This window comes from Eutrigla gurnardus, assembly GCF_963514095.1.
Source record: "Eutrigla gurnardus genome assembly, chromosome: 7".
NCBI lineage: Eukaryota > Metazoa > Chordata > Actinopteri > Perciformes > Triglidae > Eutrigla > Eutrigla gurnardus.
Window position 1 is genome coordinate 7,638,574 of NC_139921.1, and position 25,215 is coordinate 7,663,788.

At 39.0% G+C, this 25,215-nt stretch overlaps 1 protein-coding gene across 1 annotated transcript; it reads right to left on the reverse strand.

The window, feature by feature from the left end:
* Window positions 1–503: 503 nt before the first annotated feature.
* enpep (glutamyl aminopeptidase) lies at window positions 504–22,776 on the reverse strand. Its single transcript, XM_084013418.1, has 20 exons — window positions 22,102–22,776; window positions 20,555–20,696; window positions 18,465–18,599; window positions 18,212–18,332; window positions 17,703–17,857; window positions 15,322–15,435; window positions 15,095–15,229; window positions 14,737–14,802; window positions 14,549–14,614; window positions 13,764–13,924; window positions 10,932–11,014; window positions 10,550–10,686; window positions 9,778–9,833; window positions 9,543–9,693; window positions 7,846–7,919; window positions 4,933–5,037; window positions 4,189–4,362; window positions 3,603–3,743; window positions 2,653–2,734; window positions 504–1,800 (listed from the first exon to the last, which is right to left on the reverse strand). Exons 1-20 carry the CDS (start codon window positions 22,722–22,724, stop codon window positions 1,654–1,656), a joined length of 2,868 nt encoding a protein of 955 aa, XP_083869544.1. The 5' UTR covers window positions 22,725–22,776; the 3' UTR covers window positions 504–1,653.
* Between the last annotated feature and the right edge of the window lie 2,439 nt (window positions 22,777–25,215).

The following is a 25,215-nucleotide window of genomic DNA, read 5'->3' on the forward strand; positions in this document are numbered from 1 at the left end:
TGGCTGGCGTTCTGTGGATGAATTGACACAAACACATAAAAACATACAAACAAGGCAGACATGTTGTCGATGGATTATGTTCACTTGTGTCTCCAGCTGACCAACTCCACCTGCAGCCTTCACACAGCAGCAATATGCATGTTGCATTTAAAGCCCCTAATTTCTTCATTAAACCTAATAGGAAATTGCTGCATTGACAAAAAGTACCGTGATCCTTTACTGAAGTAAATGTAGTAATACCTGTGTACAAATAGTCAATTACAAGTAAAAGCAATTAACATTTACAGAAGTTTTATCAAGACAGTTATGTTTGATGCATTATCATGTAAACATTATTTTAATGATGACTTGTGGACACTTTTTGTCTTGTAACTTGGACACTGTTTGGATTTATCTGCACATTATCTGTCATCGTTATTTACATTTATTAGATGTTTTGTATGCAAGATGTTCATCTTCAAGATAACTTTAATACTGAAGTACAAGTGCCTCAAAATTGTAATATATTTTGTAAATATGTATTTATTCAACTCTTCATCACTCCTACAGCTCCATTATGGCTCATAAATACAAATGAACATGAGAGTGGTTTGTGCTGCACACTGATGGAAGCGAACACAAAATGCATTATCATATAACATAAAAAACAATAGAAAACTCATTCTGACAAATATATATCGGAAGGATTTGTAATAAAATGTTTACAGTAAGGAGGAGAAGGGGCTGTGTAAAAATAACATTTTGAGATGCATGACGGGAGAACGCTGAAGCTGAACTTCAAGTCCACAGTATCGCTATAGGAGGGGTGTAAGGGTACAAAAAAAATCACACTTTGTGACCTTGGCTTTTGGGTCGGCTCAGTACATTTCGGTACAATAGGGGACACCAGGAAAATGTAGGGGATCAACTTTTTTGTTGCTCATTGGCCACAATTCTTACTTTAACAAACATATTTCTGATTGTATAATGCTCCATTATTGTCTCTGAAATGTTGAACTTAAACTTGTCGCTTTGACACAACACACTAAAATACACATGTGAAGGCTCATTGTAGCGGCTCGAGCACTTTGACCATATCCTTTAATTCTGTATCGTGAAACTGGCTTTAGTTTACAGTGTCGGCACACAGTTTCATAGACCATTAAGCTTAATTTACCCGTCTAACTGGGCTAAACCCACTAGCATGCTACATGAACAACAACTGTGCTGTCAAAACCTTCTTGGTAAAACTCTCGGTCTGGAATGTCTTTTCCACATGTGTGAGTAGTAAAAACAAACAGCTGTTATAGTGGATATCTTCTACCTTTACCCTATTTACACTGACTTACTGTGTGCATTAATATTGGTGACAGCAGTGGATGTTATGCATACTTGAGAAAATTCCTTTGTAAAGCCTAAATCCACTCTGCTAAATGGGCCGAATGTGGAATGTGGACGTTTGTGGACTACAGCAATTTGCAAAATGTAGCACTTCAGAGATCAGGTGAATTATGTTCCTGTGATTTTCTGTTTTGTAATGTTGATTGAGATCAGCAGCCCCTTACTTTGGCCCTCCGAACAGCCTCTATGCACTGAAAGGCCCCCACGTATCTACAGGGGACCGAGGAGGCTCCAGTTCTGAACCGGACCGATCCCTGCTGTGTTTTACAGGTTTTAGGCGACGTTGTTCTCCAGCCACCCTCTGATCTCGTCCTCATTCCTCCGGATCCATGCGATGTTGTTCCTCACCGTCTCCAGGGCCTGCTGCCGAGGCATCTCCCCGGCTCCCGCATTTGGTGTCAGACTGAAGAAATGCTGCATCTACGAGACCAGCACAGAGAAAAATATGTTTCAACTCGACTGGCTTTCAATCAGACAACATCACAAAACATTTATCCCCTTTTCAGTTGGAAATACTACATCCAAAACCTCATGAGGCCTTAATTCATAACTACAAAATGTTTTCACGATACGAATGCACGATACAAACCAAGTACAAGTACTTATATTTCACCATTGCTGAATAATAGAGTACTTAATAATTACAGTTCTAACAATAACTTTGAAATCTTTTATTATCAGCAGATAATCCTCACCTTCTGACTGCAATAAATTAAAAATAAAACATTATGCTGTTGTTACATTTTAACATTCAACTTTGTGTTTTCCTGATACCGTGCTAGTTGTTAAACAGTTCAAATAAATATTAAAGATAAAAAAGCTAAGAGAGTCAGAGGAGCAGCTTGTCACTTAAAGGAGAAAAACGCTGGTCCACCTTAAAGGTCAGTCCACCTTAAGTGTTCCTGAGCCAGAACGGCTACAGTAATTGTTGCTAACTTCGGGCTAACCCCCTTCACATTAATTATCAGCTGGCTGACAACAAGATGAGGGTCTGGAGGAGTTGTAGAGTTCATGTGATTTCTTTGATAGCTAACTTTATATATGCAACCAGATATCACAATAAATAGATTTTAATGAGGCGTTTTTAGTCAGTAGCAGTTCAGGTGGAGAGTGGTACTGCAGCATGAGAGATGTAGAGAGACTGCTGGTCTACCCACTGAAATGTTCAGCTGAATAACAAACATGTTCAAGTCAATAAGATAAAAAGACACCAGTAGTTTTACTGTAATGATAACCCAAGTGGGAGGAAGTTTCACAAAGGACAGTGCCAACCTTCCACAGCTGGAGCTCTGTGTTGTAGTTGGTGCTGATTCGACTCAGTAGGCGACCAAGGTTCCTGTCGTTGATGGTGTACCTGTAAAGAAAGAAAATGTATTACCGTGATCAGCAAAACACAACAAAACACAGTCACCGTCCATCTCCGTCCGTCCCATCATTGCCATGTCTTTCTGTAATAGGTTGTATGTTACCTGAAACCTCGATTCTGACATGTATTAGCTGTCTGGATTATGAATTCCCTTGTCTACCCTTCATCGGATTTGTTTCCCTGTTTGGACCGCCTTGCTGGTTTTGACCTTTGCATGCCTCATGATGCCTGTACCTGCCAGTAAGCCCATAATAAGCCTGTATGTTCACTAAATCACTGAACTGATCTGGCATTTCATTTTTCTGGTGTGAAGCTGTTAACAAAGTTAGCTTCATAATTCAAGGTCAACTTTACAGAGCTCTAAGTATTAAAGTTATCTTCGTAGTCAATTACGTTATTGAGCGTGGTAGTGATGCCGTGGTAACATCAGTCACGGTAGCCCCGCCCTCAAGCATCCCCTGCTTTATGGTCTATTTGACTCTAAATGGACATCATGCTGTGTTGAAGAAGACTTGAAACTAGAGATTAAGAACATGAACTCATGTGGTAAAAAAAAAAAAGTGAAAAACAATAATTGAAAAGTTGCATCGTTTTGTCATAGACTTCTATACAATCAGACTACTTTGCCACCTGATGGCCAGCAGAGAGAATGCATGTTTAAGGTACTCTGGCTTCACTTTTCAGAACTATCCTCCCTTAACCCCTCAACATCCTTCAGATTATGTTCCTTTCGCAAAGTCGTTGGCAAACAGGTTGTTGGTTGAACATTACAGCTGCACCCTTTCTAACTGTTTCTTCTAAGAGGTAAGTCCACCAGGCCATCAACAGCATCCTCCCCGGTCCTTGTTGCACTGACCTGTTGGTCAGGTACTCCCAGTTGAGTGTGGTCCAGTCCCAGGCCATGTTTTCTCCCAGTGGGTTGTAGGAAACGTATCGCACCACAGTGAAGAGATCCTGACTCCTCACCACACTCTCATTTGTACTGGCCTCCAGGAGCCTGTTGGCCAGAACAAAGGTTAAATTCTCTCCATACAATTATTTGGAATTATTTTAAAGCTGATCTTTTATGTAAAACCCAGTATAATGATCAGACTGAAGATTGCAAACAACTGGCGTCCCTGAGGATGAATCCTCACACCAGCACACCGCCCAGGCCAAAGCATGATTTCAAGTAAAACAATGCTTGATTGCAACTTGTTTTTTACTTTTGTAGCCACCAGTTCTCTCATAATGTGGCATCTAATGAGACAAAAACAGCCAATAAATCATTGCCAGGAGACACCAGGCTTCACACAGCTTTGTGTTTGCGATGTAGATCCTGAGAAAAGACGCACATTGTTGCAGTTCACAAAAAAAAACCGAACCAAATAAGGGATCTGATCACAGCAAAGAGACGTCATGAAACTGAATGAATCATTTTTCATGAGGATCTGTTGAATTACCTGTTGAGGAGTTCCACGTTCTCCACAGACGCCAGTCCATACAGCAGCTTGTCCTTCTCTTGAGCCAAAGAAGTATCCTTGTACCTCTGGAACATTACGTTCCACTTTGCCTCGGTGCCTGAGTTCTTCATGCCGTACCGGTAGACCAACAGCCTCAGGTTCACAGCCACGCTGCTGCAGGTCAAAAGGTCAAGACATGTGAATGTCAGCTTACATCTGTCGTTCTGATAGAAAAATGTTTACAGGGTTAAAATGTGTCATTTATTTGAAACATCAATGGTAAAGGTTTGGGTGTAGTTTGTAATAATATATTTTGATATCATATACAGTCTGGATACTCTTTGTATGCACGATCGGTAAAACATTATTTTTTAGGTTTGTCAGTCTGTGAGCAGAATTAACCACAAGTAGGCATGGCATGATATGAAAATGTCATGTCACTATTATGCTGGCCAATTTATTATCGTCTCGATAATCATCAAAATATGCTTAAAACTCTTAAAATGGCCCTCAAACGTTTGAAATGAGATGCTTGAGTTAAGAAACAAATATTGTATTACATCACAGATAAGACTAGTGAAAAAATCAAATAATCTTAAATAATAAGAAGTTTTCCCTTCATAAATAAAGGATAAATACTTAAAATATTCTTTATTGTGTTTTTTTTAATCACAATCAAATCCTATATCGTCTGATCCATAACCACAAGAAATCCACATTCATGTAAAGTTTGAGTGATGATACCTGATGCTTCCATTAATCCATTGGTCAAAAAGTTGAGAGGCTTCATCCAAAGCCTTCTGATCTCCCATTTGACAAGCGATGCTCAGCACGGTCTCCCGTAGCAACCTGCCACACACAGCCAACAGTCATGGTTGGTAAATTAGTGCATGGGTTACAATAACAGAATAAGGACACAGTTAATAAACTTCAATATGTTCAGAACTCTGCTGCCCGTATGCTGACCTCCACCCGCTAATCTGACCCCATCACAAGCGCTATATAAAACCTCTGTATTATTATTATTATTATTATTATTATTATTATTATTATTATTATTATTATTATTATTAACAATAATAAATAATCTTCTCTTATTCCGACAGTTGTAAATTAAGCTTTTTTTACCACTAGGTGGAGCCATAACAATTCTCAAGATATGTTCAAACTTGTTTATCATTTTGGATCCTGAGGAGACCACCGCGACAGCGCGACTCTCCCGTTCCCCGCGGAAAGAAGAAAAACTTTCTTCATCCCAGCTGCCAGCAGAACGGATAACTCGACCCGTCTTTGTCTGAATCAGCTGACTAAATCGCCGAGCCCCGCGATTGTTCATCGTTCCCTGCAGAAGGAAGAATTACTAACGGTTTTCTTCAACCAATTGGATCCGGCGCTGAACGAGCGCCCATGAACTGCCGTCCATTGCCTGCATCAAGGAACGCCATCACCGCACGGGACGAAACCCTCACATCAACAAAAGTAAGAGGCTATTTGTCTGGGCAGAAGCAGAGATTCGATAGTGTAGGATATGCTTGTAATTCTTGTTAATGTGTTTTAAGTTCTGATCGGGGACCGCCGAGTCCGTTTGTTCATGTGCTGCTGTATGTGAATGCTGATCGTGTACCCACGCAGCTGGGTTGATTTCTGTAACAGTGTTTGCGACTAACCTCCGCCATATTCGCGAGCTCAGAAAGCCTCTACTATCAGTTAAAAGACCGGTCTCGCGGAATAAACGCCAGTTCATTCACGCGCGCCCGGGTGATAGCGGCACGCCTTCTGAGCCTCAGAATATCGCTCGCGCATTCTCTCTCTCTTTGTTTGTGTCCCGCTAACACACACACACACATATACGCCACACACACATATACGCCGCACACACGTGTCCTAAGCCAGCTGTTCCTGGCGGACGCTAGGGACATAGCTACATCTGGTGGCTGCATCCGGCCATCTCTCGCTCTCTCTCTCTCTCCCTCTCTCGCTACTCCATCGAACGTCAGTGGCTCCGCCCCTGAACGCTGTGAGGAATAGCTCCATCTGGTGGCCGCACATAGCCATCCCTCTCTCTCTCTCTCTCTCGACACACACGCGCACACACACGCACACGCACATGCACACGCACGCATGCACACACATACGCACACACACACACACACTCCACGTGTGTCTCTCCTTCTGTTTAAGCTTAGTTTTGTGTGTTAGGTAGTTAGGTAATAAGGCTTTGTTAATTGCAGTGTTATTGATTGTGATCATTATTACTGATTTTAATAAATCTTATTATATTATAACTAGCGGTCTCTTGTGCTTGTTGTGTATATGTCACTGGATAACAGCAGGTTGTGAAGGCTAGTGCTTGAATTTCACGCCTTTTAATTGTTTTTATGCTTCCATGCCAATGATCACGATGGTTGGCATGTGAGTATAAAACCTTTATATTGAGACTGAATACAGTTTTAGGTTATCTTTTCCCTGATCCCAGGGTGGTGCCCCGTTTATTCATGATTATATCATGATAAGATATTAAATATAATTATTAATACCGATAATCATATTGATATTAATAATTAACTGTTGATAACCAAATCTGCCCCTGCTACAACCCCAACATTGGTAATACAATCATGAAAATTGCCATGAGCTCTCTCAAAGGGTCTGTGACGGGACGAGCAGCCCGTCACGGCAGCAATGCGCTGCCTTCATTAAAAGACTGTGTGTTTATGTTTATGTTGCTGTATTTTTTAGTTTTCCTCTGTTTATAGTCTGTTACCATCCTCCACGTTAACCGGTTCAAGTCATATTTCACCTGTTACTCCTGCAGCTGTTTAGAGCGTGCGCACCAGATAAATATCAACACTGCAGGGGCGATCGTCAATAATACATTTCCTTTTCCATTTCATATGTAACAAATAACCACGCTACACTTTGTTTTCATTTCACATGTATTGTTATTTTCATAGAGATCCGAACGTTTGAAATAGAGTAAAAGTAAGAGCAAAAGTAAATATTGTTTAGGCTGCTGGGTTTGATTTGACTCTGTCATTGTTTAGCATTAAATAAAATCTGATTTGTCCATGAGTTTTAGGCTGATTACAAGTCTTTACAAATAAATATATATAAATATACATAAGGGTAATTTCACTGCCTCATTTAGTTGTGCTGAAGCACCCCTGTCAAACTGGCAGTTTGGTTTCTACCAATTAGGGTAATCAGTGCAGGGCCTATTTAAGGCCAGGTGTTCAAGGAGACAAGAGGGCTGGTGGAAAACAGGTGACTGTCCAGGCTCGGTTCTCAGCACATGGGAATCTCAACCTCAAGTGACGAAGCTTAAGTATTTGTTGTTGTTTTTTTGACTATCATGTCATTTTTGTTTTGTTGTTTGAAATGTTACCTTTTTTTTTAATGAATTGCCATTTTGGCCTTTTTTGGGAGAAAATAAAAAGTATCCCTTTTCTCTACCGAACCTCCGTGTCCTCTGAGTGCTGTGTCAACTCTCTCACACCACAAGGTTGCATACCTTTAACAGGGTCATTTGACAAGAAACCACCCACATCGACTTGAAATTTCATAATGGCGGCCATTTTTTAGGATGACTGCCACCCGCCATGTGGATAGGAGGATCTGAGGTGTTTTCTGAAATACTAAATGAAATCTTCCTGCTACCTCCTGATCTGTGTTCCTTCATCGGTCCATCCAAGTTGTGTTGTGATTTCTTTAACATGGTCACGGAACAGTTTCTAGAGAAAATATACAAAAACATGGTTTCAAATGATCACCAAAGCATTATACAGAACCTCAATGACACACACTTTAAAGGAAACACGAGTGAATTTATATTATAACATGACACAACAACACACAATGTTTGTATTAATAGAAGGCACACAAACTTGAACTTGTAAACTGAGATTCTGGTATGTGCCATGTTTTGGATATTATTTCTGTGGCAGTTTCTTTCTCTTAACCCTTGGAGGCAGATACAGTGTGTGTGTATATATATATATATATATATATATATATATATATATATATATATATATATATATATATATGTATGTATGTATGTATGTGTATATATATATATGTATATGTGTATATATATATATATATATATATATATATATATATGTATATATATGTATATATATATGTATATATATGTATGTATATATATATATATGACATGATATCAGAAGACCAGCAACCTCCAGAGAATTAGACTAACATATACAGATACTACAGATCAGCATGAGGGAGAACTTCCAAAGCAAGAATGTCTCTAGCTCTAATCCCTTATCCTGCAGTGGCTTATAATGGATTTAAATATCTTGGTACTTTCCGTTCCCCCAAGCTTTCTCATAAAAAATAACAAATTAAAAATTGCACCAGACATCATTGAGTAATGGTTCAAATCAGTATATTTACTGGGTTATGCTGCACATTTCAAAATAAATGTCCAGAATATAATGTAATTCACCTTTTAACACAAACCACATAATTACACCAGTGACTTGATTTATGATTTAAATTAAAGAAAAAAAAAGAAAAAATTACAGAGCCGAGGGAGGAGGGGTCATTTCTTCTGAGGGGAAAAATTATTTTCTCCAAGAATAAAGTGGGAGATTATATTTGAGAAGAAAAAAAAACAATTTACAAGAAAAAACTTGAAGAAATAGTGTTTATTTTGTTAAAGGAACAACCTCATCACTGACAGTACTGTTAATCACTGCAGTAATGGATGGACGTTGGTTTACGTTACCACAGTTTTGAAAGTTTTTTCTTGTAAATTTAGAATTTTAAATCTCAGAAAATATGCAAGTATTGGTAACACTTTAGATTAGGGAACACATATTAACCATGAACTAGTTTGTTATTAGCATGTACATTAGTAGAATATTGGCTGATTTTAAGCCATTATAAATCACTTACTAATGCCTTATTCTGCATGATCATATTCTGCAACTACTAGGCCGAACTACTGTGAGAGTTTTCCATCAATAATTTCCTAATCACTTCTTATTGATAGTGAGTTAGGCAGTTGTTGTAAACCACTTAATAAGAATAAGCTAATAAGAAACTAGTTCATGGTTAATATATGTTCCCTTATCTAAAGTGTTACCCAAGTATTTTACTCGTAAATTTGCGAATTTAATCTGTGAGGCCTTGTATCTGAATAATACCCCCCTCCACTGGTGCCGTAATTCATTAATTTGTTTTACCTACACTGGCCTTAACAGGGCGCCATACAAACATGCTCATTAAGATGAGGCGGCTTGTTGAAATTTAAGATACATTTCACACTTAATGAGTTTAGAAGTTTGATAGTTGATAACACGTGGACAGATTATCAGGTCCCTTACCTGAAACTTTGGGTAGAGTGCAACATTTCCTGACAGCATGTTCCGAACATATGCGATAGAGGAGGCGATGCGATCCCAGACTATGTAGTCCGTCTCGTTTATCAGGTACTTGGTAAGATTAAAGGCATTACCATAATCCAGAACATCTGCCCTGAATAGTGAAATTAAACAGTGGTTGCAATATTTGTGAATTACGTCAGGAATGTTTATGATGTGTTTTAAGATGAAATCTTACCTTGCAAGAGCAAACACATCATCGATGTAGCTTGTGCGATCAGCTGCATCAAACTCCTGTTGAAGAAAGAGATTAATGGAATATAAATGTATCGGTACAGGGAGTTCTTTTATTGATAAACATCTCACAGAAATTAGAGAGCGCAGACACCAAAGCATTAAATGATAAGTATTTGGCATAAAAGGTGAAAAGCTTGATGTTGAGAAGTCAACTATAAAACTCGAAATAACACAAACATGTCTGGTAGTTTTGAACGTAACATTCGCTGAATGATGATTAAAAGTGTGGCAGAGATTTTAGGAATAAAGTTGTAATATCTCCAAAAAATATCAATAAACATGAAAATTGTAGTAATAGTTATTGAAGTAAAATGTCATAATATAATATAATATATAATAATATATTAAGTCATAGTATAGAAGAAAAAAGGTGTTATATCATTGTTTTCAGAACAAACCTTTGCATGATAGGATACGTTTGGGTGAATTAGATTTCATCTGTATGTTTTACACATTATTTTCTCATAAAATGATGAAATAAAATTACTAATTGTTTTGCATTCAACACAGCAACCTTAAAATCAGTCAACCATACCAAGACATACTATAAAAAAATAGTGCTTTTCCTTGTGTGTGAACATAATTATGTGGGAAATAGGGTTGAAAATATTGCAAAAATAAAATGACATCTTAGTTTGCCACATTGTTTTTGTGTTTGCACAGTCATGATGTATTTCGTGTGCGGAGCCAAAGTTCGGAAGTAACTCGGTTACCAAGTAATTGATCTGAAGCTGTTGACTGATAGCGTTCCACATTTGCTCATCATGGTTGACTCTGTAGAATCCAATGTGATCATTGTTAGCCTTCAACAGGCCGTCCCTCGAGGGCAAGTAGTCACTGATGACGTGCTCTGTAAAGGATGTTAAAAGAGCACATTAGTGTGTCACTGTTGGCTGGATTAGAAATACAAACAAGAAAAAGAGTCAATGTTTGGTTTGTAATTGTGATTTTATTATTTCTTTACTGTTTAACAATTAGGTGTCTAACTATGACGATTAGAAAATAGATTACATTCATTTGCTGTCTTAATGAAGTACTGATTATATGTTGATTATTCTCGATTGTTTGAAGGTGATTACACATTTACAGTACTACCTGCGCTGTTCTTGTCAAACATCGCCAACATGCTTGTGTCACTTTTCACAGCGTGCCATTTGACTGGAATCGTCCACTTGTACCTGCACCAAAAATACATTCATTGTTTTAATCGCACTTGTATACAAAACCTCCACATATACATTTAAATCTTTTCAGGCCATCTTATCATCTCTTCTTTTCACTCTGCTTTGTTCTCCACCAACACCAACTGTTTTATAAATAGAATGAGAATAGAAAGGACATTGAACTGGGGTCCGTTTCACAAAGCAGGTTTAGTGAAAACCTTGAGTTAACCCTGAGATGAGGGAAACTCTGGTTTTTCGGTTTCACAAAGCCAGTTCAGCATAAATCTGAGTCAGTTACCCGGGTAACATACTCCGTGAACCTAACCTGCTCGCTAGCAGGTTTGCTTCAACAAACCCTGAGTTTCTCCCTACATGTCTCCGCCTTTTTCCGGAATCTGAACCAACTCTGAAAAATTGTGCCGTCCTTTCATCGTCAACCTAATCGATACGGAAATAAAAGTGATTCTAGCAGCTTTGCGTCGGGAGAGGATTTTGATTACCTTTCCTTCCAATCACATTAGATATTATCTAAACAATATTCTCCGACATTTTCAACATTTCATATCATGGACATAATCCGCAACCAGATTCTTTGCGGAGCTAGCTTTGAAATACCTGCTTATATTTACTGTTTAATATGTGAAATATGATTAAAATCATATGCCTTAGTCAACGTATTTGCGCAATATTCTTATGCTTAATTTTCAACTGAAGCCACTTTCTTTCTGTGCCTGGGGGGATTACACCCAATGAAAATGATAATTTATTCATTGCGCTACTTTGTGAACTACGGGAATTGAAACGCTGTCGCCTGCACCATAGGCAGCGTTGCTAACTGTTACACCACAGTGTCGCTCTGCAAATCTGAAAATGAACACTTATTACCTTTAGATCAATAGACTGTTTCATTCAGTTATACACATTAGATCAGGCAGTAATTGTCTGCCACGCCAACTATCGCTACTTTGCTGCAGTTACGTTGCTCCGCTTTCTCAGGATGAGCTCGTTTTCTACATAAACACTCGGTAATATCTAATGACGCTCTCCCCGTTGCCATGGTGAATCGTAGTATCGGAGCTCCATTGATGATGGCTTTATAGAGTCGGCAGGCACACGCGTAACTCAGAGTTTACATACTCAGAGTTGACTGAACTAATTCAAAACCGCTGTTCTGAAACCGAAAACTCAGAGTTGCCCATCTCAGAGTTGATCAACTCAGAGTTCAGGGTTAGGTTCAGAGTTTGTTGAACCTGCTTTGTGAAACGGGCCCCTGGTCATTTGACTTGAAAATTGTGACTGCGGTTAGTTGTTATGGCGACGACACACGCCAGCAGAGCACATTGTTGCTCCGTCGTCACGCATTGTCATTCATTGGAGCTTTTTCACAGTAACCTTAAGTTGAAAGTCGTAGAACAAAAAAAAAGTGAAAGATGCTAAATAATCTCCATGAGTTCAGGGGAACAACGACAGAGTTGGTGACAATTCTTTGTGTTCGTCACTGAGAGCGACACCTTTCACCAGGGACGTAGCCATCATTTCAGAAGTGAGGGGGACAGATTGTTCAGGAGTAAGCCTTTTATTGATTGATTTATCAACCTTGGATTCAATTGTGCCTCTCCTTAGCGGCCGAAGAAGCTTTGCCACAGAACGGCACAGATTTAAGTAAAATAAGCAATATCTAAATTTTAAGCTGCCAAATTCAACACTGACAATAATCATAGGATCTGACTGATGGGGTTTTAGAGAGGCCACAAAAGATATTTTAACAGTTACATGTATTTGAAAAAGCATGGGGTTCCCCTTCCGGTTCTAGTGTTAACTGATTTATATTGGCAACTAATTGATTTGACATTGCTGGCCTGTTTCCTGAACATTATCACAACAGCTCTGCCAGTGCATGTCTCAACTCAGTGACACGATCAGTATGCCACCGTCATTCATGGTGCGTTTAAGGACAGCTCGTAAAAAAACGTGTTACGACAACACATAAATGAGCGGTTGCAAAAAGTGTGGGGACAGAGGGCACAGATACGGAAAGTGTGGAGAAGATGTCCAACGCATCCCCCACCTATCTTTCACATTACAGCCATTATTACTGTAAAGATATTACTGCGACTTTAATGGATACATTTGGATACAGATGATAAGAAGACAGGGTTGTGTCCTTTTGTACATCAAAATTCCAACATGAGAAGATGTTGACTGTGGAAACTCTTACAGCTAAATTATTAAGTACCTCTTGAACAGTATTTTGCTTTTAAACCTGTTAACCCCGAACAAACAATCACATTTAAGTACAGATGGGTGAATGAATTAAACATAAATGTCTTCATTACTCTTGTATTTCATGTTGCATCCAAATGGCTTTCTATGTGAAATAGCGTATCAGTTAATAATTGGAAATAACTTGAAACTATGCCATCCTAATCCAAATTAGACAGTTCTAATGCTGTGTTCACATCAATCACAAAGCAAATGTTTCATGCACCGTAACAGTGTTCAGTTTCCAGCGTTTCTGGGACTTCCCAACACAAAGAAGCAATAATAGTTATTTCAGCCATGATTGATGAAACATTGTTGGTGTCTACATGGAGGTAAGCCCCGCCTCCTTTCTGGTCTCTAGCATGAGTGATATAAATAAACACCAATGATCCCGTTACGAAACACCCGCAAGAAAGCAAGGCACAAATGATCTTTGTGTTTGAACACAGCATAGGTTTTAAGGAGTGGAAGGGTTCGTTTTTATCTTCTTTGTATCACTGACCCAAGAGGTGAAGGAGGCTGGCTTGCATTAGCTTTAGGATCCAGGAGGAATCGCCTTTGGCTCAGTTTGGCGTTCGTCTCTGAGACTGACAGGTCCACCACAGGATAACCCATTTGTTTGGTCCATGTATCCATAACGTCTGCAACCGGCAACCCACTGACCTGGACACAGAGAGGAGAACTTGACTACTCCGAAAAAAAATTCTAAATTTAAAGCAATGAACCACCAACTTTGTATCAAAGGGACCAGCTGCAGCTTTCAGGTCCAGATATACTAAAATATTGAACCAGTGGGATACATCAGCAACATCAGATCAACATCAGTGAGCTTTAGAGCTGCTGGTAGGTGTAGTTTTGGCAGAGCCAGGCTAGCTGTTTATAGTCTTTATGCTAAGCTAGGCTAACCACATCCTTACTCTAATGATTAAAGCTGACAGCAAAAAAGGGGAAAAAAAACACTCGGAACAAAACTGAGGGACAAGACTGAGAAATACAAAGGAACTAGACAACAAACCAGTAAACAATGTTAACATAGACACTGGACTAAGGCCGAACACTTGACACAGACACAGGGAAAGACATGTAGACAACATGGTAGAAACAAAGCTGACAAGACTAATACAACAGGAGATACACAGACAAAAGAACTTAACTTAAATAAAACTTAAATAAATATCCATCTCCTCACTTTATAAATAAAGTTAAAAAACATTTGTTCCCAAAATACTATACTTACCTGTTTGTCTTACACTGTAAGGTTAAAAAATGGGGAAAGTTCAAACATACATTGGCGAGAGATGCCCAGAAGTTGGCTGTTTTGGCGTTCTGGAAGTAGTAGTCTTTCAAATATTTCTGGTGAATGAAGAGGAAAAAAAACAGGCTGTCATCAATCAGCTGCTGGAACACTTGAATCTTAAATGAACATTAATCAAAAGAGCTCCACCCATCAGAAGCTCAGGAAGTATCAGACTCACTCGGCAGCCGTCTCTGAACATGTCTTTACCCATCCAATCCTCCAACATCCTGAGAATGGACGCTCCCTAGATGAAGTTGGAGCATTTTCATTACAAACAGGGTTTTCTTGCAGGATGAGAAATGATCTGTGTCTTGTTGGTAATGTAAACAATGTGTCATTGGCTGCCGTTGAAAAGTAAAAAGAAATCCGAACAATTCTCCGTGACCTCGATGGAAAAAAACTTCAAACAACTCTAATCATGGCTGACGATACTTCCGGTCATTTCACTCGTTACGAAGACTTTCTAACTGCAGCCATTGTTTCCATGGGAACCACGTTTTACTGAAACTGAGAGGGAGCTTTTCCAGGCGTCGTACCTTGCTGTATGAGATGGCGTCGAACACAGAGGTGATCTCTGCTGGGGTTGACACGTTCACGATGATTGGGTGAGAGGAGAGGAGGGCGTCGTCCACCATGACAGGAAGCACATCACTGATGATCATGATGTCTCGCTGTTTACCACAGGAGGACACGAGGCGAGGAATCACAACGACTGGTGTTGGGTAAGTGCGATTAACTGCTGTACCTTTAAAGGAGAACTCACCATGCCCCAGCTGGGTTCGGCTTTCTCCACACCGATGTACTCAAAGAAACTGGCAAAGCCCTCATTAAGCCAGAGGTCGTCCCACCAATCCATCGTCACAATGTTCCCAAACCACTGGAAGAAGAAGACAAGTGAGTTTCCAGGGTCCAAACAAAGAAAATGATATGGAAGTTGAAGGGACGAGTTAACGAGCTAGGGGTTTACAAGGCTGTAGAAATAAGCTGTGTGTCCCTTTTGACTCTTCAGAAACTGCCTGCAGAGAGAATCCAGGGTTGGTTGTACAAAACATCTTAATCAAGGTTTCCTTGATTAATAAAATCGGTTGCACAGTTTACTTACCTTACCTTGGTCTTACACTTAAGGAATCCCTTAGGAGGTAAAACAAAACTTAAGGGGAAACCCTTTATAATAGCTATCAATAAATTTAACCTTTTTAGTTGCTAGTTTTTTTCATTACTGTTTTTAAAATGAAAATGAATAATTGTTAGTGGTTATTGGTAATGCTAATGCTAATGGTAATGTGTCTATATGTTTATTTATTAACCATTTTACAAAGTAGTAGAATTGTCAATTGCAGCTTTATAAAAGCCATGCAAATAATGTTTATAGATGGTTTATGAAGAATAAGGCAGGAAAGGCATTATTACATTAATTTGTGTATTGAGTATTGTGTATGTTGATTTTCAGACAACTCCTTGAGCGCTGCTTATTTATCAAACAATTTATCCTTGCATTATTTGATGCGGATATGAAGAATGTTTATGATGTGTTTTCTATGGGATTTTGGCAGACTTGTGATTTGGGCTAGTTTTAATTGAATTCGCTAGGTTATAAGTTGTGATTGGGCTGGAAACTGTCTGATCTGCCAACACTGGCTGTAGGGCGTCTTGGTGCGTTGGTGTCAGATGTCGAGGTGCACTGACCCAGCGGATAGAGAACCGGACACTTACAGTACAAGATGGCCTCATAAAAGCTTACTGCCCAGAAGATCACATCATCGTTTGCACACAAATGAAACACTAATGATCCCTCATTCCTGTCAGTTTGAAGAGTTCATAAAACTCTATTGACTGCCTCAAGGCCTCTTATCTCACCTCATAGTAATATAGCTGTCGTGGAAAGATGTCTGCATCATAAAAAGCTTGAACAATAGCACATAAAGGATTTTAAACATTTACACTTCTGAACTCTGAACTCTTTTTGTTCCTCTTCAATGAACCAATCTTTCCATCCGTGTGAAATAAAGATAACAGCCGTCCTACCTTTGGGAAAAAGCATTACAGAGCGTAATCAACACTGGAATGTTCCACATTATTTTCTGGAAATATTGAATGTTGAATTGAATATCATCTCCTAAAAAAAACAAGGTGCTGGTTACTTCCTGAACACTTATGATATATCAGACTGTGGAAAAGATAACTATCATTGTCTTCAGAAAAACATTCTCATCACATTCTCGTGCGTCAAATATATATGTATAGATTTATGGAGAGATTTTGTGGAAATATTTAACGAATGTAGTGTTGCTTTACTTTAACAAACCTCATTGATTTTATTCGTCACCCCATGACATGTCTTCATTGCTCTTTCCTGCACGATTTAGCTGTCTTAAAATGTACAAAGTTACTTAACTCAGCAAATAATCTGTGGACAGTAGAAGACACAAAACTGCCCCTCTGCTGATCCTTGTTTTGTAATTATAGATGTTTTTAATTATTAAAAAAAAAAATTACAAAATCTGCTTCTGCATTTTTGCAGTTTATCTTTTTATAAAATAACTTATCTAATTGAGCTTGATCACCTCTGAATGAGATATATGTAATTTAAAGTCACAAAAAAAACCACAGAGACGTTGACTTCCCCAGAACACCAGAGTGTGCATAATCAGGAAGTAAGCATTGACAGACAGGCAGGCCGTCCAATTATTCTCTCCGGCCCGACTTTTTTGATTGGACGGGGTTTTTACAGTCCTGCCATGAGCACAGATGACATTTTCTCTTCATGTCAAAGCATTTAATGTATTGATTGATGGCAATCAGTATTTTAAGTAATTAACAGAAAGTGTTTCTGAATAGAATCACCTACTCAACCTTTAAAACAATGCAAGACATTAATACAGTCACTTATTAGAGAAAGGGGCAGACAGAATTCCCTGATTTGAGGCTTTTATTCTCAAGCCCATGCATTTTCGTTTGGACACTGTTAGTCCACCAAAAACATCACACCAAAATAGAGTGACAATATTTGTATTATTTATATATTTAAAATGATGGTACTTGAGTAAATGACAAAGTAGGGAAAAGCATCCTTCATGTGATGTATAGTCTTTCTGCTAAACTCTGACTGCCGCATGTATAAAATACACAAATGGATTGTGATACCTGGTGAACCAGCTCGTGGGCGATAACACTGGCCACTCGCTGCTTGTTGTAGGACGACGACTGGTTAACGTCATATAGCAGGTTGGTCTCCCGGTAGGTGATGAGGCCCCAGTTCTCCATGGCACCAGTCCCAAAGTCAGGGATGGCTATCTTATCTGGATTAAAACGGCACAGAGAGTCCACTGGAGAAAACGCTTATCATATCGTTTACTGCATTACTGCCTTACTAATTCTTGTGAGACAGTGAGATTGTATCTTCAGGACGATGGAAAGGATGATATTTATCCCCAGATGATTCCTAATTGTTTTAAATGACATTCAAAATCTGGATATTTCCTTTGGCAGCAGAACGAAGTTCCCATTACTGGATAGATTATAAGTTCTCTCACTACTGACTGCCATACATTTGTTTAATTTGTTTAATTTGTTTTCTTCCAAAATAAGGACCCATGGTGGTCCACTTTAAGGGGCGGGACTTAGACTCTCTATCGTGTATGGCCAAAACGTACCCAATTTGTCGATGGAGTATGTCATGTTGAAATATTCCTCAAAGAAATCAAAGATGACCTTGGTTGTGTTGGCTGCATACGTTGCAGTTGCTAACTGACTTGGCTGGGCGTAGATTCTCAGCTATGAAGGGAGATGAACACAAACACACAAGTGTACGTTTGGCATTTGCCTCTCAGTGTAAATCTAATATTATTATCTGAATACTGGTTTTAAACTGATGGATTTATTAGTGACGCATAATGGTAAACTCACAGGAATTCCTCCGGCAGAAATTCTTTCCAGATGATCAAACTGGTGCACAGCAAAACATACCAAGTAGGTACTCATTGGAATGGATTTCTGGAAGGAGGTCTTCTCTTTATTGCCAGACAGTTGTTGAGGGGAACCCTGGAGAGGCAGAGCAAAAAGGCTAATGAGTTAATGTGGATGCCACATAGACTTCGGAGATGGGTGGATCCCATGGCCCAAAAACAAAGGCACAAGATTGATTCCTCTGCTTTAGTATTCAAAGTGGTCGCTCCTAGTCTGGCTTCCCCTTGTTTTTCCCCTCCAATAAGTAATTATGCTCCTCAAGCTACAGCAACTATCCTAACAAGCTAACAAGCTTGTTAACAGTTTCACTGTTGTCAATAAAAATGCAATCCTGGATACTGGTACATGATACCTTTTAGCGATTGACTGAAATAACCTACCAAAGAGTATGGGATCGTCTCCATTCAAAATCCCTTTCTCTATTCACGTCTTTGCATTCACTTTGTATTCAACCCATGCAAAAAAAAACAAACACTTTGGCTTTGGTATGAACACACCTTAATACTACTACAAAAGTTATACAACAAAATGTGACTTTGTTTTTATGCAAAATCTTTGAATTAACAAACACGAACGAACTGAAACTGACATGCCACAACAAAAATGAATGTTAAGCCTTCTTTTTTGGATACATTTAAACCCAATCCACTTTATTTATAGAGCACATTTAAAAACAACAAAGTGGACCAAAGTGCTGTACAAGTCAAACAACAAATCACACAGAGATCAAAAGCACACATACACAGTATGTCACATAAAAAAGTCAAGTCTCTTAAGCTATATCAAAAGCCAAGGAAATGCATGTGTTATGAGGCGTGATTTAAACCCCTGCAGAGTGGGGGTTTCAGCAGGTCCGAGAGGTAGAATAGTGCCAAGCCATTCAGGCACTTTAAGGACCTTAAAATCAATCCAAAAACACACAAGAAGCCAGTACAGGGGAAACCAGTACTCGCTTACGAGTACCCGTTAGCAGACGAGCAGCAGCATTCTGGACTGCAAGCGAGAGTGAGGCCTGATGCCAACATACAAGGCATTACAATAATCAAGACGAGAAGTCATAAAAGCATCTTAAAGTCACAGTCAATTTTCACCCCTAGATTGGTGACTCACAAACAGTTGAAGGGTTCCCAAATCACCAGAAGGAGACACATGGACATTGCTGGGACCAAACACCAGAACTTCGGTTTTACTGTCATTAAAATGCCAGCCATGCTTTGACATCTTCAAGGCATGCTCACAAAGGTTTTATAGAGTTAGGATTATTTCGTTTCAAAGGTAAATTTGAATTCAAACAGCATTTAACCCTAGAACACCATTGCCGGGTGATTTTCACCCGAGCAAATACATTTATGCCATGTGATTTGATGGCATGGGTTATTTCCTAATCCAAAACACACTTTTTTCTACAGGCATATATTTGGGTGATTTTCACCCAGCAATAGTGATAGAAGGTAAAGTAGTTTACTATCTGCGTGTACCAATTGCATGTAAGGAATAAGGTAAGTAAGATTGGTCCTAGAATTGCATGTTGTCTTTATTAAGTGCAGTGGTTATGAATAACTATCACAAAGTGGTGATCTCTAAGATAATTCATATTATGATAAAGTTATTTTAGTCAGCTGGTCTTTTGTACTCATTCAAAATATGACATATTTTGTTTCTCTCTCCTGCAACTATTTGTGTGCCAAGGACACTGAGCCTCCGCCAGGGAAGTCTCAAATATCCCAGGAATGGGTGGACCAAAAATCAAGTTTCCATCTTCATTATTTTCTTTTTTTTTTTAATACATTTTTTGTCCCCTAATTTTCCAGTAATTTTCGACCTTTTTTTTATATGGTTCCCTCATGATGCTTTTCTTTCATTTTATTAGACATGACACAGTTTAAAATAAAAGAACACTACTCAAATTTGTCATGTATTATCATGTTTTTATATATTTTGAAGTACTTTTTATTGGGTTTATTATCTCGGGTAAAAATCGTTAGTGATGGTGTTTTGAATTTGAGTTCTAGGGTTAAAATGAGTCCTACCTCAAGTGGCATGTTGGACAGAGCTTCATATGCCTTATCATGAGTGATGGAGATTTTGTAGGTGGCCTTCTTGTTGGGTTCATCGAAGCAAGGAAATGACTTGCGAGCATCTGTTGGCTCATGATCAGTCGCAGCAATCTTTCTGGTGATCAAATGAAAGACAGATTATTGCAAATGTAAACACATAGTTTTTAACCAAGAAAATTCTGTGTAATATTATGTTGAGATGCAAGTTTTCATCTCTGATTGAGAACACCTTTTGGATTTGTTACTAAACGTATAAATGTCTCTCCTAAGAATGTATATTTTTTATTAGTAGGGAATAAACACGTGAAATTTTGAATACTTTACCCCTGAAGACATGGATTGAAATCAGTTGAGTTTTAAAGGAGCCAATAGTGTATCCATAGAATGTTTTCAACCCTCGTCTGCAGCATAATCCACAAATCTGCTGTCCATCTACATGCTCAGTATGAATATAAAAACAAAGACTGGAACATACTGAGCATGCTGGACTGAAGTGGATTATGTTTCTGGAGTGGTATGAACAGTTTGTATGGTCTGGTCATTTTTTCCCTGAAGTGTAAACATGTGTCACTATTGGAATCCGTTGTAACTGGCATGAACCCAGACTGAGGCCAGCAGTGAAGTAGCAACATGCAAACTGGGGCTGGGGTTGATTTGATTTGATCTATTATTTCCAAGGTCAAAACTGAACCTTCAAGATTCAGAAACAATATTTCTTTTTACAACTTTTTACAACTAACACACTTGAAATGAGGAAGGGACTCGCAAATGACAAGACAATACAAAACGTAAACAAAACGTGTTTTTTTTCTTTTTACAAAACTGTAACTCACTTATGTTCAATATGTCATGAAGATGTGTGATTTTGTGGGATGTACTGTAAAAAAAAACCTTAAATGGCAACCAGTGCATTTTTCATTTCAGCTGGACTTTAGTTGGTTTAGTAGAGATATTTCCATATCGTGATGCATTTCTGAGTGAAACAGGATCGGCAGGCGAGACATAACATTGGGTGGAATTTGATTTGGTTGTTGAAAAGATGAGCTCACGACCTTTTCTCTATTCAAAGAATGGATGTCATGATATCATTGGTTAGCTGTTGGAAACATGTATCATATTTTGTTTTCCATGAAGTGAGCTTTGCAAGGTCAACTTTACAGCTAAGTGATGTAAGTCTTTTTAGTAGCTAGTTCCATTTGTAGTGCGACCTGTCAATCACAAGGTAGCCACGCCCCCAATCATATCCAGCTTTATCATCTTATTCTTATTTTACATTCAGTGAGACCTTAATTTATAAAAATGGATATCATGCTCTGAAAAACAAATACTTACAGTGTAAACTGTCAAATATTAGGCTGGTTAATACATAATTAAAAGGTATACTTACATTATAACAAATAATACATTTATAACACATTTTATGTGTTATAAATATGTATTCATTTATTTCACAAAGCGTTACCGGCATTAACTTCAAATACTTTATTGTGTTTTTGACTGAATCAAATCAAAGAACTTACTTGGTGACCCCGTTCTCGGTGTAGACCACCCGGTAGAATCCCACCACGGAGCCGTTGAGCCAGCCCTGGAAGTCCAGGCTCAGCACGTACACCTCTCCCGGGCCGGTGACTGCCAGCTCCTCCTCTGCCTCCACCACCACATACTGCTGAGGAGTGTATTCAAAACAGCCCTTCACCGCCACGTCCCTCTGGCCCGCTTGGCTGTTCAGCATCCTCAGCCTGGGCACGCTGCTGACAAATGTCTCCCGAATGTGAAGCCACAGATGGCGAGTGGGCTTGCTGATTTCCACGTGGACATCCACGGTACCCGTGTAGGTGTCGTCGACCAGGTCTGGTTCCAGGTGCAGGTCATAGTGGACCGGGTTCACGTAGCTCGGGAGACGGAAATTCACCCAGTCCCCCCTGGAGACAGTGGAAGGTAGGCATGGTCCTCTGGCAGGCGAGGGGGGCTCGGTTGGCAGTGCTGTGGGGGCCGGTGTGGGGGTGGTGTCTGACCTGGAGAGGCCCACCCCGAGGCCCACTGCCAAAGAGCACACCACCACCGTCACACAGATAATTACTACATGCTTACTGCGGATGCAGTAACGCTTCTGTTGCTTCTCCATGTCCATGCTGTCAACCATGGTGCCTTCCAAAGCTGAAAACTTCACTGCACCAAAACACAACTTCCTCCAGGTCCTAAAGTTGACCTAAAGTCAGAGCTGCAGGCTTACAGTATTGAGATTAGCAGCATGAGTTGATCCAAAGCTTGCCTCTGTTGTGCTGAGGGGTGGAGAGAAGAAAGAGGAGGAGAAGTGAGGAGAGGAAATTTGTCAGAGGGAAGCTTGCACACTGAGCAAGATTTATTCTGTCCTCGTGCTGTTAAAATGCCTCCTCCTGTTAAACATCTACAATCTGCCTGTAAATCAACAGCTGAAGTTTAACTTTATGTGGCTTGTTTTTCAAAAATGCTCCATGTCGTTCTGTTTGTATGCACGTGAATAGAACATGAAGTCAGGGCAACTTTAAGAGTAAGTGAACGGTTGTATGTGTTTGTTTTGGATCCCTGTCAGAGGAATTTGAATTTCAGAGTAAGTTGAATCAGTGAAGTCTGTCCAAGCAAAGGGCAAGGGTCTTTTGTTTGGAAATAACTACACTGCCTATTGCATTTGCTCTTTGCTCAACATAGTAGTTACTGCAAAAGAGTGACATGTTAAAAAAAAGCAAAACAATGTCTTTATTGTATTGCACCAACATCTTGTTTCATAAGCAAACAGTCTGAGGATGATGATGCCAATCATGTCCAAATATGTCAACACCTAATGGAAAGATGAATATTCATGACCCCCAGAGGATGATCCCAAGTGATTTTGCCCTTTGCATTTGGATATGCAATAGCCTTACGTTCAAAATGGAAGCGTCTATCATTTCCAGAACTAAGAATCCTGTTTACTTTCCTACAAATAATGTTAGGTAAGATACTTTTAAGGCTTGGATGAATACGAGACTTTCCTGGTTGAATCATCAATACAAAATATGAACAATGTGTTAGAAAATATCTGTTTCTTTGATCAAAAGTCAAAGGTACAAGTCAATGAAGAAAGAACAGAAGAGAAGTCAACTACAGTAAAAATCTGTTGTGTTATGCTGCAGGAGTAGACATTGAGTAGACGATGACAGGGGGAAGTCAGAAGTCATGTTTCCCATGTTTTAATATACAACCGCTCTGACCCTGAGCTTCTTCCTCACATTATATCTTTATGGGTTTTTTTTTTTTTACAAGTTTCACAGCGATAAGACACTCATAAATGTTATGGCTCCGTCATCCTTGACCTTCAGTAAACATCTACATGAAAGTCAATTAGCTCTCACATTTAGAAGCTTCTATCATGAAAGAAAAGAAAAGAAAGAAAATGTTCTTCATGTTCTTCATATTCATGTCATTCATGCCAATGCTCAAGTGCCATCAGGGGGGCGACACCTCTGGTTCCAAGAAGAAGTCAGAGTGCATGGAGGTCTATGAAAAAAACTATTTCTCTCTTGATTTATCATCTCAGTAAACATTGTCAACATGACTTAAATATCTCCATCTCTAGTTTCAGGTCTTCAACAATGCAGAATGATGGTGATGGCCACAAAACAAGATGGTGACGGACAAAAATATAGGTGGTGATGGAAAAAATGAGGCTTCAAAGGGGCAGTTCAGAAATGTGTGAAGTCACATCCACTTCTTACATACATGGAGGAGAGCAACTGCTGTGTCTGGCTCTAAAAACTAAATAACATCAGAACTGTTTGCAGTAATGTCTAACACAAGTCTAGCAGCGGCGATTATCGGTGACAAATTCTTCTCTAGCTGGCTCATCTCGAACGATCCCATTGTAAGGCATTCACCATGGACATACTGAGCAATCCATAGTTGTTATTCCATTTTTATACAATGTATATGGCTTTTTTTAAATTTAATTATAACAATGTACAGTCAGTCACACAATTCCAATCGACAAAGATAGAACAAAACAGCAACACCAAGGAAATAATAATAATAATAATGTTTTTGTTTTGTGGTTTCTTGAAAAGGAAATGGACAGGAAGTGACATCAGATGAAAACATGCCTCGTGGCCCTGAATAAATAAATAGGGCCTTGTATGGATGCTGGATGTGCTGCTTGAAATGAGTGTTCAGTTTTTTCAGGAATACCTGGTATATTCACTTCTCACCCTGCTTATTTGGAAGCTAGAATAATAGACAAAGATATGAAACATATTTGTGAGACGCATGCTCTGAAAGGTTAAAATTTTACGTATAGTATAGTTTGTAAGAATACACAATGCTAACATTTATTACGACAACTGGGTTAAAAATAAATGACTAAAATGATGAACAGAGTTCTGTCTCAAATTTAACTATAAGTCCTAAATTGTGAGGGAGCCTTATTCTGCCAGTAATTTGAGACAACATCCTTTTATAAATTATAGACATCACAGACACACTCACACTTTTTATTTTTACAAAAAAGTTTAATTTACAGGATAGTTCATCAACAATCTGAATTATTTTTGCCAGAATGACCCAAAAAAGTCAGAAAAAAAATAAAGATTGACAAATAATTAAGCTTAATTTGCTATCCTTTG

Excerpts from the sequence above, each read along its gene's own strand:
- enpep (XM_084013418.1), bottom strand. The coding sequence starts at position 22,724 with ATGGTTGACAGCATGGACATGGAGAAGCAACAGAAGCGTTACTGCATC. Across the intron at positions 14,803-15,094 it reads ACGCCATCTCATACAGCAAG|GGAGCGTCCATTCTCAGGAT; the intron begins GTACGACGCCTG and ends AACTTCATCTAG. Across the intron at positions 9,694-9,777 it reads GATGTGTTTGCTCTTGCAAG|GGCAGATGTTCTGGATTATG; the intron begins GTAAGATTTCAT and ends TTCACTATTCAG.